Source organism: Cyprinus carpio, chromosome A8 (genome assembly GCF_018340385.1).
Source record: "Cyprinus carpio isolate SPL01 chromosome A8, ASM1834038v1, whole genome shotgun sequence".
Lineage (NCBI taxonomy): Eukaryota > Metazoa > Chordata > Actinopteri > Cypriniformes > Cyprinidae > Cyprinus > Cyprinus carpio.
Genome location: NC_056579.1, coordinates 1,508,576 through 1,524,607, shown reverse-complemented (window position 1 = coordinate 1,524,607; position 16,032 = coordinate 1,508,576). Strand labels below are relative to the sequence as shown.

At 31.4% G+C, this 16,032-nt stretch overlaps 1 protein-coding gene across 1 annotated transcript in view; it reads right to left on the bottom strand.

The window, feature by feature from the left end:
• Positions 1-16,032, bottom strand: part of LOC109054210 (F-box/LRR-repeat protein 17-like) — a 559,415-nt gene that overhangs the window by 111,167 nt on the left and 432,216 nt on the right. Inside the window, exon 7 of the mRNA XM_042761560.1 lies at positions 2,674-2,804. Within this exon, the coding sequence (XP_042617494.1) occupies positions 2,674-2,804 (131 nt within the window). The remainder of the gene's footprint in view (positions 1-2,673; positions 2,805-16,032) is intronic.

Here is a 16,032-nt window from a genome sequence, read left to right as displayed (position 1 = left end):
TTATTTTAAAGACTTATTTTAAGTCATCTTGAAGCCTCCTGACAACAGACTAATATGATTATATAATGAATACAGTGACTATATTCAGTATATAACACAAGCTCTTGTGCATTCAAACTTCACATCCAGATAAACATGAAGACGTCACACACATGAAGAGCACATGAACACGATCTCATGAGCTGTTTCTCGCTCTGGTCTGGACTCTCTGATGTCATTTCCTTCAGGCTAAACAGAAAGACACTGAGAAATGGCTTGAATCAAATCTTCAACACGCTACAGCCGAACCGAAGAAGCCCAGAAGAACAGAGAGCAACCAAAACCAACGATTACAAGAGCCTCGCATCCATCATTCAGAGACACGTCATTATCCCAGAGAACAATAAGGAATGAGAGAAACTATTCCATCCATCCGTCGCAGCAGGAAACGGCACTCGTGTGAGTCTCTTATCATGCTTCTATTATTAGCTATTTCTATTATTTATTAAATCTATTATAATAAAAGTTTTTATTCCAAAAACAGGCATTATTTAGCTTGATCTTAGAAATAAACAGGTCATTCTGCAGTTGCAGCGTCTCTCTTACAAAAAAAAATAAAAAATAAAAATAATAATAATAATAATAATAATAATATATATATATATATATATATATATATATATATATATATATATATATATATATATATATATATATTATATATATATATATATATATATTAGGGCTGTCAAATGATTAATCACACGATTAATCACATCCAAAATAAAAGTTTGTTTCCATAATATATGTGTGTATACTGTGTATATTTATTAATGTATATATAAATACACACACATGCATGTATATATTTAAGAAGAATATGTTAGGTTATATATTAAATATAGTTATATATAATATAAAATATAAGAATATAAACTATATAAATGTATATACATGTAAATATTTTCTAAATATATAATTTATGTGTGTGTGTTTATATATACATAATAAATATACCCTGTACACATACATATATTATGTAAACAAAACTTTTATTTTGGATGTGATTAATCGTGATTAATCATTTGACAGCCCTAATATATATATATATATAAATGTTTTGAGCTGTGGGTTATTATCTTATGCTAAAAATAGAAACTATAATGAAAATTAATAATACGAAAAAAGACATTCTCATAAACTGAAATAATACAATATGAATAAAAAAAATCTAATTCAAAAATATAATAAATACAAAATGTATTAAAAAAATAACTATATATAGTTATTTTAGCTAAAGTTATACAAAATCCATATAAGATGTAAATACTTTAGGAAGCTTTCTAAAAACATTGCCTTTATAAAATGAAAAAATGCCAAGTAAAGCAAACGACAAACAATTAAATAATTGTTTTTTTTTATATATATTTGTATTTTTATAATTTATATTTGTACTTTTATTAATTTTATTAATTAATAAAGTAAATACAAATTAATTACTAAAACTTAAATGCATAAAAAGCACAATGGATCCTCCTCCATTCTATAAGAAAACAACTGAAACTAATCATGCAGTGCTAAAAAAATTAAAAAATTATACTAAAAATGTACAGTCAACTAATTTTTTGCTAAAATAAAAACAATTTTGAAAAAAGCAAAACTACAAAAAGTGTGTTTGATGTTATACTGAATAACTGGCGTAGAAACAACTTCCAGCCAGAAACTGTGAGTAGATTTCAAAAATAATTACAAAGAAATGTTCAGTAACGTCTAAGTAAACATGAAATTTTGTGTGTGTGTGTTGTGAGCATATGGTGTGTGTGTGTGTGTTGGTGTGTGTGTGTGTGGTGTGTGTGTGTGTGTGTGTGTGTGTGTGAGAGAGAGAGAGTGTGAGTTGATATGATTGAGAGTATGATTGAGAGTGTGATTGAGTGTGTGTGTGTGTGTGTGTGTGTGTGGGTGTGTGTGTGTGTGTGTGTGTTGTAAGCGTGTGTGTGTGTCTGTGCGTGTGTGTGTGCATCTGTGCGTGTGTGTGTGGACGTGTGTGAGCATGTGTGTGTGCGTGTGTGTCGTCTGTGAGCGTGTGTGTGTGTGTGTGTGTGTGTGTGTCTGTGTGATGCGTGTGGTGTGCGTTGTGTGTGTGTGAGGAGTGAGTGGAGATTGAGTGTGTGTGTGTGTGTGTGTATATTTTTATTATTATTTATTTTGTGATTGAGTGTGTGTGTGTGTGTGTGTGTGTGTGTGTGTGTGTGTGTGTGTGTGTGTGTGTGTGTGTGTGTGTGTGTGTGTGTGGGTGTGTGTGTGTGGTGTGTGTGAGTGAGTGTGATTGAGTGTGTGGGTGTGTGTGTGGTTGTCGTCTGTGTGTGAGCGGTGCGTGTGTGTGTGTGAGCGTGTGTGTTTGTGTGTGTGTGAGCATGTGTGTGTCTGTCTCTGACCGTGAGCGTTTGTGTGTGTGTCTGTGTGTGAGCCCTTGAGCGTTGTGTGTGTGTGTGTGTGTGTGTGTCTGTCTGTGAGTGTGTTGTCTGTGTCTGTGTGTGAGCGGGGTGTGTGTGTGTGTGTGTGTGTGTGTGTGTGTGTGGTGTGCGTGTCTGTCTGTGAGGTGTGTGTCTGTCTGTGTGTGTCTGTGTGCGTGTGTGGTGGAGTGTCGTGTGTGTGTGTGAGTGAGTGAGTGAGTGAGTGTGTGTGTGTGTGTACCTGTCGTTGATGGTCCAATTGAGGCAGAGGTTGAGGGATGTCAAGTTGCGGCACTTTCTCACCACCTCCATCACAGTCTCGTTGTTGAGCTCAGAGATGTGCCGCAGATCCAGACTGCTCAGGTGCTGAAGCTGCAGACGCACACACACACACACACACAAACACACACACACGATCAGCACGTGCTGCAGGTGCAGCAAATGATGCACATCAGTCACTGAACACTCCTAAAGCATCCCATCATCATCTCTACAGGACTGTGTTTGACCTCTTCTGAACAAAATGAAGCGTCTCACCTGCTCTTTCTGGACTGGAGAGCAACTTTCAAATACAATAAAGTACAGTAAACACTCGTTTCAAAAGGGAAACATGATTTTGTGTGATGTAAAACCCCTTAAATATCACTCACACCACAAGAACATCGATGCTCCTCTTCAGTAACTTTGTCTTTTTTCCAATACAAATATCGAAACATTCTTAAATCAAGATATGAAGAAATAAAGAAGTAAAATGACTTAAGATATTTAATCTTGTTTTCTGAAAAATGCATCAAAATTAAAGAGTTTGTTCACTCAGAAAAGTCAGAAAGCTCTGGGACTTCATCAAAAATATCTTTGTGTTCAGAAGATGAATGCAGGTCCTACAGGTTTGAGTTATTAATGACAGAATTTTCATTTTTGGCTGAACTATCCCTTTAAATGAGTTTTTGCTTAAAAGTAAAAATATCTACTGAAGTCAGAAAAATTTAAGCAGCAAAACAACAAAAAATAAAGTAAGAGGAAATTTAATCACACAAAAACATTTTTGATAAACTGAAATAATGCAACATAAATAAAAATAAATCTAATCCAAAAATATAATAAATGCTAAATTAATTTTAAAATAAAAACTCAATAAAATAAAAAAACTTTTTAAAAGTTTAAGTTAAAATTAAATCAAATCAATTTCAGGTTTTTAATAAAAACTTTTGAAAACTAATGATCCAATTTTTTTTTTATAAACCAATGCAAAATAAACAAAAAATTGGACAGCTTTTTAAAAAATATGTGCAAAATAAATTTAACTTCATTTTTAATTCAAAATACATCAAATAATTATTTAAACAGATATATAAAAACAAAATGCATGCTTGTTCATGAAATAAAAACTGAAACTAATTATACTTTGCTGAAATGAACAACAAAATCTTTTGCTAAAAAAATAAAAAACTGAGAAAAAACAAAAAATTTCAAAAAAATAGCTGATTCATCTCGATAAAATCATGAAACCTTTAACACACGTTTTCGGACCAGGTTTATTTTCTTGTTTTAAGCATAAACACACTTAATTTAGATATATTTTTCAAAAAAAGAAGAATTTATATCTTAAGTTATATTATATCGCTCCAATATGTAGGAATTTTGTAATAAAATTTCCGAAAATAACTTGCATAGTGTGATATATTCTTCCCAGTTGTGTACTTACAATATCTCAAAAGTCTCCAAAGATTTTTTATTTCAGAGAAATTCCGATTTTAAATAACTGGGCCGTCCGGAAAAAATATGTCGCCTCTCAGTGACACAATGTCCGCTCTATACTTTTTTCCGGTTGTAGACTGTGATGTTCCACCACACCGGGAATATCACATGGTCAAAATGCGGAAAGTGGTGGTTATGGTTATAGCCGCGCGTATGGTTTGGTTGTCGTTGTTATGGAATCACGATAACTCTTTGGCGAGTATTGAAGTGCCAGTAAAAAACGTAAGCGTCCATATTCGGATACACCACAGACTGTGGGACAAACGGAGGAATAAAACCAGGATAAATATCGGCCCAGGCGTTTACGAGATGGAGAGAAAGCTGCGCGAAAATCTTGGACTTGACAGAGACTTGCTCTCGCGAGTGTATTGATAGACAGGTAAGCAAATCAATTATTTATTTTGGCATTAACCATAAAAACACGTAACACTGCACAACATTAACCCACTAAATCATTTAACAAATAGCTATAAGTTGTAACGGGATAATATAGTATAACAATTTCACGTTCCTGCAGTTCATTAATTATGATGACATAAAATAATACGATCATATATACAGGTAATACAAAAACGAATAAAATTACCTCATCCGTGATCATGATTCGTTTATCCAATTTAGATACATTGCTATGATGAAACGCATTAAAAACGACATCTCCCATCGTCACCTGCTTCATAGCGTCATCAAGCTTCGCCTTTGTTATTGTTGGAAATGCGCCCTCATGAAAATACAACAAATAATCATCAAACAAAAGCTTAAAGTTATATTATATCTTTACGCTAAAGGTGACGGGGCTGAAAATGCATCAAATATGCATCAAATATATCACTACAAAAAAAACTTTGTTTTTATTTTTCTGACTATTATTTCATATGTTAGGCTTTAAAACACTAAAGCAGAGGTCAAAAGCTGAATTCGCTTTCTACAGATCTGCTTCTTCGCTCATTAAAATGACTGAAGTTACCAAGTGTTACAAAAAATGTTTCTTCTTTTATTAACACTGGCTTAAACCAACATTTTTCTGTTCTATGTGTGATCTAAAGGTGTGTTTGTTTCACACTAATATTAATTATTAAAGCAGCATTGATTATTCTGGACTTCATTATCTACAGAGGAGACTGTGGTTAAACAAATTAAAGAAACGTCCAGCATAATTTGACGCTGGGTCCAATCTGGAGCTCGAGCTGAAATGAGTTTAACAGCCCTGGTGTAAATAATAGAACTCTCATTAAAGTCTGTTTTATTATTCCAGACGTGATCCAGCAGCAGATATAACATCATTTATCATCGCACAGGAACACTGGTGCTCCAGGGGGACCTTTGACCTCCGAGCTGCCGCTTCATATCATAAAGGGTTACAGGAGGAGGAGGAGGAGAGAGAAACAGACTCGATCCGACCCACAATGCATTGCAGCTATTAATAAAAAACAAATGATCAAAGCGCTTCATCACAGACTCCTCCTCAAACATCAAGCATGTCACAGATCCAGGGTTATTTTAGCATCACTGATATATTATTAAAGGTTTTGTTAATATTTTTAAAAGGGATGAACAATATTTAAAATATATTTTATTTTTTATATTTTCGGTTTTTCATTTTAAATTTAGCTAGCATTAATAATTTTGTTTTGTTTGTTTTGTCATTTTTATTAGTTTTACTTTTTTGTGTCTACATAATTTTTATAAATTTTTATTACTATATTGTTATAGTTTTTGTTGATATTTCAATTGAATTAACAACATATACAATATATTTAATATTTATATTGTCTATAAAGTTACAACATTTTATTTATAAGATTTATTTAAATTTTTGTTAATTTTTTTAAATGAATTAACAACATATAAAATATATTTCATTTTTATATTTTGCTTTCACTTTAATTTTAGTCATTTTATATATATATTTACACCACACACACACACACATTTACATAATTTGTATACATTTTTATTACTATACTGTTATAGTGTTGTGTTAATATTTTAAATGAATGAACAATATATAAAATACATTTCCTCTTTGTATTGTCCATAAAGTATTATTACATCTATTTATTAATTAGTTAGAAAAATAAAACAAAAAATAAAATATTTATATTATATTTATTATTTTTCAGCTAGTTTCAGCTAATGTATTTTGTATATTGTTAATTTAATTTAAAATATTAACAGAAACTATAACAGTATAGTAATAAAAATGTACAAAAATTATATATATATATATATATATATATATAAACTAATAAAAAATGACAAAAAAACAAAAATTACTAAATCTCTAACACTAAAATAAAAGTGAAAACAGTTATTTTGAAAATATTTAGTCAATGTAGTTACATGTCTATATTTACAGCATTCATTAATTTATATTATAAATTAAAATATATGTAATATATAAATGTAACATATTTTCTTAAATATATACATGCTCTAGTGTGTAGTTTTACATATACAGCACACACACACAATATATTATGCAAACCAAAAACTTTATTTTTGGATGCAATAAAAACATGATTCATGATTTGACGGCACTAATTTAAAAACATATTTTGCAATGAAGTGAAAACACATTAAAATTTATCAAAATAAATTTACAATGAAAAACTATAAAAAAAAATCAATTATCTCATGATCCTAAACGATGCAAACACATGATGAGTGGAGGAGGAACTTAAACGACACAAAACAGTAAAGCCCTCAGCATTATAAGATGATCTAAAAGCAATCAGGGTCACGAAGTTTCATCAGTTTGAGAGAGTCATCGTTCCTCCTCTGAGCTCAGATTGATTTATTTCATGAGCCGCTCTCTTCAGGGCTTTATAAAATATAATCCACACCTGAGAATGGCCCGGGGCTTTGATGATCTGAATAAAAACCGTCCCTCTGGTGGAGAAGCCACTAATTTCAACTCGCAGCTCTGAAGTGGAGTGAAATGGAAATGTGTGTCCAAGGAGAGACGGAGCTGGGACTTCATTTAAATAACTATTGTGCCTGCTGATGCCACCAGCTGAATTGTATAATCTAATGATATCTTTAGCAACTCCTGCTGCTGCAGAACCAGAGTCAGCCGTCACAGGCCTGAGGAAAGTTTAGACAGAGAAGCAACGGCCTGATTCACGGACAAAATGCTTCAGATGCAGTGCAAAAACAAATGATTCCTTTGAACTGAATCTTTCAAATGATTCGTAATGCATTCATGACTTCATGTCGTCTGTAGCATGCATACTTGGTGTAATTTACACTAGCTTTCTCTGCATATAATACCTGGATGACCTATTGTGAACTACAACTAAAGTGATAAAAAAAAATCATTAATTGAAATAAAATAAAATATAAATGTTTATATTAAAAACATCAAAACATAACTGAAATTTAAAAACTAAGTTTTAAAACTAAACTTGAAATGAAAACAGAAAATATACAAATAAAAACCCTCTAATAAAAATATTCTATTTCCAATAAAAATACTTTTTCAAATATTAGTAAAAACTATAGTAGTATCGCAATTAAAACAAAAAAAAAAAAATTTACCAAACAACATTAACTTTGAAGCTGAAGTACTAAAAATTAATCAAACTAAAAAACTAAAGAAATAAAGCTAAATACGAAAACTAAAAACTAATACAAAAGCACATAATAAAAATTACTAAACCTTAAAATAATTTTAAAAAACATACATTCAAAGTATTAATATTTTACCAAAGCACTGAAATTACTAAAAGTAAATTGAAATAAAAAATAAACTAGAGAGTTTTAAATATATTTTTAAACAAAACTAAATAAATAATAAATAATAATAATAATAATAATAATAATAATACAAGGGACAAAAGCACATGACAAAATTACAAAAATTTTAACTAAAAATATAAATACAAAGGCTGATTCAAAATACTAATAAATACTATAACATTACACATATAATACCAAAATAACAGTTTGGACATAAAACTGTGGCTCATGTTCATAAAACAACACAAAGTGTGCCAATTTACACTTATATAATTCAGAAAATTAAGTAAGAAAAGTTCAGTAAATTTAAATGGGTTTAAATCATTTATAAGATTTAGTTCAAAAGAATTGCATTTTTGCACTCATTAAAGTTCAGTAAAACAAATGATTTTATTTAAGTGAATATTTTTAAATGATCAGAAGTGTTTTATAGCTGATTCCGTTATGTGTGAAACTATACTTATAAAAACATTTTATAAATTATATAAAATTATTTAAAACACCTTGCACTGAATAATTAAAACCGATCTATAACAAACTTTGGACTTTTTAAGGACTTATAATAATAATTAAAAATGCAATACTGTACTATATTATAATATTGCAATCATAATATAGTATTACATTATGAATAATTATTATATATTATATTATATTATATTATATTATATTATATTATATTAGATTATATTAAAAATGCACTGAATATTTAAACCAAAATAAAAAAATAGGCTTTGTTGTTTTATTTTTTTATAATATAATTCCATATTATAATACTTATAATTACATAATATAATAAAGTTAAAATATAGTTAATTTAATAATATATATTAAATTATAATTAGATTTAGTTCAGATCAAATGTTAGAGATAAGTTAACTGCATTTTAGGTTCTGATGTTTGTGTCTCCAGAAGATGCTGGTGAGGAAAAATGGTAGGCCCAAAAAAAAAAAAAAAAACCTCAAAAAGCAAGAATATCATTTTTACATTACCTAATAATTTCCATGCAAGCAATTACTGCTGCGCCGGTGAGCTGAAGATAACTTTCTCTCATTAGCATGCTAATGTGCAAACAGCAGGGTGTGTTGGATCTTCAACACTTTACGATTCACTCATACACCATTAATGAGATTTAAAAGTGAAGGCAAAATAAAAAATTAACTTGTCTTTGTGAAGTCAGAGGGGACACGTTTGAATCATTAGCAGGTGAGTCGCTTCAGGACACAAGGATTCATTCACACGGCTCAACATCTCTTACCCGGGTGAGGGTTGTATGGACGCCCTGAGACGTCACAGAGCAGCCATGAAGCCCACGAACTGCAGATGATCCGGACAGTTCTCCCGCAAACGCCTGCAACCGACTTATCTGTCACTGACAAACACAAAGGAGGTAAAAAACACATCAAAACAATGTCTACATTTTACAAAGATTATGCATGCATATGTTTTCCCTGCGACTCGCCACTTGAACCAGTTCTAGAAAAAAAAAAAAAAAAAAAAAAAAAAAGAAAAAGAAGTCTCATTTCAAACAGGGATACAGGAGATGTCTTGAAAAAAAGCTAAAAAATGTAATTACATTTTATATATCCTATATATAATATATATATATTATATATATATATATATATATATATAATATATATTGTGTGTGTGTGTATGTGTGTGTGTGTGTGTGGGTGTGTGTGTGTGTGTGTGTGTGTGTGTGGTGTGTGTGTGTGTGTGTGTGTGTGTGTGTGTGTGTCTGGAGCACAAAAGCAGTCTTAAGTCGCTGGGGTATATTTGTAGCAATAGACAACAATACATTGTTTGAATCAAAATTATACATTTTTTTTTATGACAAAAATCATTAGGATATTAAGTAACGATCATGTTCCAGGAAGATATTTTGTAAATTTCCTACCATAAATATATCAAAACTTAATTTTTGATTAGTATATGCATTGCTAAGAACTTCATTTGAACAACTTTAAAGGTGATTTCTCAATATTTAGATTTTTTTGCACACTCAGATTCCAGATTTTCAAATAGTTGTATCTCAGACAAATATTGTCCTCCTAACAAACCATACATCAATGGAGAGATTATTTATTCAACTTTAATATGATGTATACATCTCAATTTCGAAAAATTGATAGTTTTGTGGTCCAGGGTCACACACACACACACACACACACACACACACACACACACACATATATATATATATCGTACAGTATACAGTATATGGAATGTCAAAAAACGCAGAAACACACACAATAAACACTCACAAAAACATTTAATATCATTTGATTCATTGGAGTTTGAATAAACGTGAAACATTCATTGTGATATCAATATTTAGCGTTATCTTTCCATGAGGTGCAGCCTTAATTACATCAACAAAAATTAAAAATCACTTCAGAGGAGAGACACAATAACATGCACTGTGAACAAGAAGAATGAACATGAATTACACAATTAAATAGTCAATATTATAGACTTAAGATATAATGTTAATATTAAAATTGCAATGTTATATGTCATGTTATGTGATGTTATATGTTGTTATGTGATGTTATATGTTGTTATGTGATGTTACACGTTATGTTGTTTTATGTTATGTTATGCTATATGTCATGTTATGTGATGTTATATGTTATGTGATGTTATGTGATGTTATGTGTTATGTGATGTTATATGATGTTATATGTTATGTGATGTTTATTGTGATGTTATTTGATCTGTTAGTGATGTTATGCGTTATGTGATGTTAATATATTATGTGTATAATGTTATATGTTATGTTATATGTTATGTGATGTTATATGTTATGTGATGTTATGTTTATGTGATGTTATGTGTTATGTGATGTTATATGTTATGTTATGTGATGTTATGTGATGTTATGTGTTATGTGATGTTATATGTTATGTTATATGTTATGTGATGTTATATGTTATGTGATGTTATATGTTATGTTATATGTTATGTGATGTTATGTGTTATGTGATGTTATATGTTATGTGATGTTATACGTTATGTTATATGTTATGTGATGTTATGTGTTATGTGATGTTATATTTTTTGTTATGTGATGTTATATGATGTTATATGTTATGTGATGTTATATGTTATGTGATGTTATGTTATATGTTATGTGATGTTATACGTTATGTTATATGTTATGTGATGTTATGTGTTATGTGATGTTATATGTTATGTGATGTTATATGTTATGTGATGTTATGTGATGTTATACGTTATATGTTATGTGATGTTATCTTATGTGATGTTATATGTTATGTTATATGTTATGTTATATGTTATGTGATGTTATGTGTTATGTGTTATGTGATGTTATATGTTATGTGACGTTATGTTATGTGATGTTATATGTTATGTTGTGTTGTGTTATTTTATATTATGTTACATGTTATATATTATGTGATGTAATATGTTATGTGATGTAATATGTTATGTGATGTTATGTTATGTTATATGATATATGTCATATGTTATGTTATATGTTATGTGATGTGTTGTGTTATATATGCTATGTTATGTGTTGTGTTATGTGTTATGTTGAGTTATATTCTGTTATGTTGTGTGATGTTATGTGATGTTATATATGTTATATGTTATGTTTTTGTTATGTTATGTTATGTTTTAATGTTATATGTTTGTTATGTTTTATGTTAAGTCTATGGGGTTATGTTATGTTATGTTATATGTTATGTTATAACCTTTTTAATATCGCACTGAATAATTAAACTGGCATCCTTTGGAAAAACTTTCATAGACTTTAAAAATGCAATATTTTATATTCAAGTTTATATTCAAACTGCAATATTATAATTTCTATAATATTGCAATTATAATATTGTATTATGTGAATTTTATTATAATATATATTATATTTTATATTATATTATTGCACTGAATAATTTAAAACAATACAACAACTTTTGGACTTTAATGGACTGAAATTCTAATATTTTTATTATAATTGCAATATTAAAATATTATATTTAGCACATTATATATTATAAATATTCATAAAATATCACATCACACTGAATCATTAAATAAATGTAACAGCTTAGGGAAATCTCCTCACTTTGACCTCTGACATTTGACCTCAGGCAAAAGAAAAGATGCATTTAATCAAATTCTCCCGGCGATAAGGAAACAAATCAAATCTGTGCTGATCAAACAGAGTTGATGCGACTAATGGCTGAACAAACTCAATAAGAGAAGCGGTGATCTCAGCGGGACGCCCTCTCCGTCACCCGTCCCCGTGTAGAGGTCAAGCGGGCACCCGTCCCCACTGTCCTTCGTGCTTAAAACGAGGATTCTGGCCACACTTCTCTGAAAAACACGACTGGAATTTCAAGCCGTATTCATGTGGCTTTGTGCTACCCTGGATCTTAAAGGTCATCTGGGCAAGAGCGTGAGTGAGATGGGGGAGCGCGGCTGAGGAATTACACCAGCGGTCACACATCCTACGACTCTCTCACAGATATCAGGGGAACGTGGAGCTTCTAGAAGGTCTCCTGCTGCTCTCAAGTGACCCCTGCAGGGACAGATTCATCCAATCTGGACCGAGGGAGGGAATCTGCTCAGACACTCGAGAATGGGGCGCAGGTGAGACCAATTCAGCGATTCCATTCTAATTTTATTCTCAAGCATGCAATTCAATTGAATTCACTAAGAATATTTGCAGTGGTACATCATTTTTTATGACACGATGAGCTTTCTTTTATATTACTGTAAATGAGAACTAGAGGAAATGTCGTCAGAAATAATGCAAAAAAAAAAATGCACTATCAATAAAAACCTATGTACCTGGCTTCATTTTCTTTATGCAACAGATAATTTCTGATGTCTTTTGATTCTGAGTGACATTTCTATTTTATACCTCATAGCACACATATTTAGCCAATAAATTTAAAAAACCGTAATAAAATAAACAAAATTTTACTGATGCATTACATGAATGATCTTGGATGGAAATGTGTTTTGTCACAAAAACTGTGCACAACAAGTCAAAAATCAGCCATCTGTCAGCACACATTATTGACTGAACTTCGTTGCAAAACTGACAGAATTTGAAACTGAAACATTGTTTCATATCAAAAGTAACAAAGCACAAGGATTACTGTAGGGAAGCTGCTACATTATAACAATGTTTTCATTCTGTTTTGTTGAATACACACATTAATAAACACTACGCTGCGTGCAAAAACTAAATTATCAACTAAATATTGGCCTAATTTTCTTTTGCATTTAATTTTGGGCTGACATTTCTTGACAGGTTTGGTGAGATTTATGAAGCTCTTCAGAACAAAAGAAAAGCAAACATAAGAAATTATGGTAACACTTTACAATAAGGTTCCATAATGTAGTAACTAACATGAACAAACAATGAACAATATATTACAGTATTTATTAATGTTAGTAAATGAAAACACAGTCGTTCATTGTTAGCTCATATTAATTCACAGTGCATTAACTAATGTTAACAAGCACAACTTTTGATTTTAATAATGCATAAGTAAATGTTAAAAATTAACATTAAGATTAATAAATGCTGTAGAAGACTAACTGAAGTAGTTAACTAATGAACCTTATTATTTTCATTTAATTTTCATTATGATTCATTGAAATTAGCATAATTATGCATGTATAAATATTTTGCCAATGCAATTATTTATAAAATAATAAAAAATAAAAATAATAATTTTCGCTGATCACTGATGCATTACATTAATAATGTTGTTTTAGTTTTTGCAGGGAGGGAAATGTATTTTATAATCACTAAAATTATGCAAAATTGCAATCAATGCAAATGATCAATGATCCCAAATACTGGCTTCATTTTCTTTATGCTTTAAATATAATATATTATTTCTTCCTTTTTGATTTTGGGGTGGCGTTTAGTGGCAGGTTTGTGATAGCGATTCTCACACTCAGAACAAAGAAGAACACAGCTCAGCAGCAAGATTCACAAAAAGAAAGAGAAATAAAAAGCTAGAGGAGGGAGAAACGTGTCAGAAAAAAGCAGATGGACTTAAAACCTTATTAAGACAGACTCAGAACAACGAACCTGAATATTGCACGTATGCAGTGCTAAGAAAGCCGAGAAGACATCCGCGCCACAGAAACCAATCCGAGTTCCACAAACAGCTCCACCTCCTGACCATGCTTCTTCCTTACCCCAGAAGCACTCCACCCATTCATCCCTCATTACTTTATTTGGGCTCGAAACAAAGCGAAGCCGCTCTAACAGCCAATTTACTGCTGCAAATATGGGTCTCTAAAGCCGCCCGCAGCAGGGCATCAAAAGCTGCTGATCATCCGCTTTCAGATGCACTTCTCCTGTCGCCAGCCGCCATACATGAAAGGCACATTATGGGAGTGTGGGAATAAAAGAGGGGTCGCGATGAGCAGAGCTTTATCAATGAGATGTATCAGCTGGTCAGCTGGACGCCATCAATCTGGCTAATTGTGTGAGATTCAGGTGTTTAGAGTGTCATTTACCAGACTGATGGGGGAATCAGCAGGGGAACCTATATGACCTGAAAAGAGACAACTAGTCCATATGCTGCATGCAGAGCCTCAGATAGAGTCACACGCTTCCTAAAACAGACCTGCGTGAACAAAGACGGACACTTCTGAGCGTTTCACCTCCTTCTCTACATACTCCTTTTATCTGTTTACGTAATAGGGGCACAATTGTTAATGAACATCATCATGAAATAGAAAATGGAAAATACAAAATGTAGCAACATTCATGGGTTGATGAAAAACTAATATCAATTAAATAATAAAAATTTATATTAATTTTTAATAAAATGAAGCAATTACTAAAAATACATAACTTTAAACAAATATATTTTGTTTGTTGTCCTGCCTGTAAAAACTGAGGAGTTAAACAACATCGCTTAAAAAAAAAAAGAAAAAATAAATAATAATTAAGTATATAAAAAAGTAAAAAAAAAAAAAAAATATATAAACTTACACAACAAATAAAAAAATATATATATATATATATATATATGATACATTCTTATATGTTTCTATTTTCATATATATATATATATATATATATATATATATAATTTAAAAATAATAAAATTAGTAAAAATAGAAACATAAGAATACATTTTAATTGATATTAAAAATATTTTATTTCATTTATTTTATTTTATTTTTTATTTGACCCTATTTCTAATCATTATCAAAGGTTTTAGTTGATAATGATATCGCATGGAACATGGTTTTCTACTTTGTTTTCTAGTCAGAGTTCTGCTAGAAACACAATCTCATGTGTGTGTGTGTGAGAGAGAGAGTGAGAGTGTTTGTGTGTGTGAATATGAGAGAGAGTGAGGGAGAGTGAGAGGGTGTGTGTTGTGTGTGTGTGTGTGAGAGAGAGAGAAGAGAGAGAGGTGTGTGTGAGAGAGAGAGTGTGTGTGTGTGTGGTGAGAGAGAGAGAGAGTGTGTGTGTGTGTGTGTGGGGTGAGGATGAGAGGGAGGGGTGTGTGTGTGTGTGTGTGAGAGAGAGAGAGAGGAGAGTGGTGTGTGTGTGTGTGTGTGTGTGTGTGTGTGTGTGTGTGTGTGAGAGAGAGAGTGAGAGTGTGTGTGTGTGTATATGAGAGAGAGAGGGAGAGAGTGAGTGTGTGTGTGTGTGTTGTGTGTGGTGGTGTGTGTGTGTGTTTGTGTGTGTGTGTATGAGAGAGAGAGAGAGGAGAGGAGTGTGTGTGTGTGTGTTTTGTGTGTGTGGGTATGAGGAGAGAGGGGAGAGTGAGGTGTGTGCGTGTGTGTGTAAACAGAGGTCAGTGTGAAGTGTGCGCGAGCGTCTCATTAGTCTGCAGTGTGTCTCTCCCGTCAGCATCACGCGTGTCACCCGAGCGCAAACACACACACTCCCATGGGGAACGTTTATCAATTAACAGCACAGCGCTAATTAACACACTCAGCATTCAGAGCGTTCGTCTCTCCAACACAGCGCCGAGTCACTGACCTTCAACATACTCTGATTATGGAGAGTTATTTCCAAAAAAAATATATAGATATATATTTATCAAATCAGAATAAAAGTGTTTGAATAAACATTAGGCAT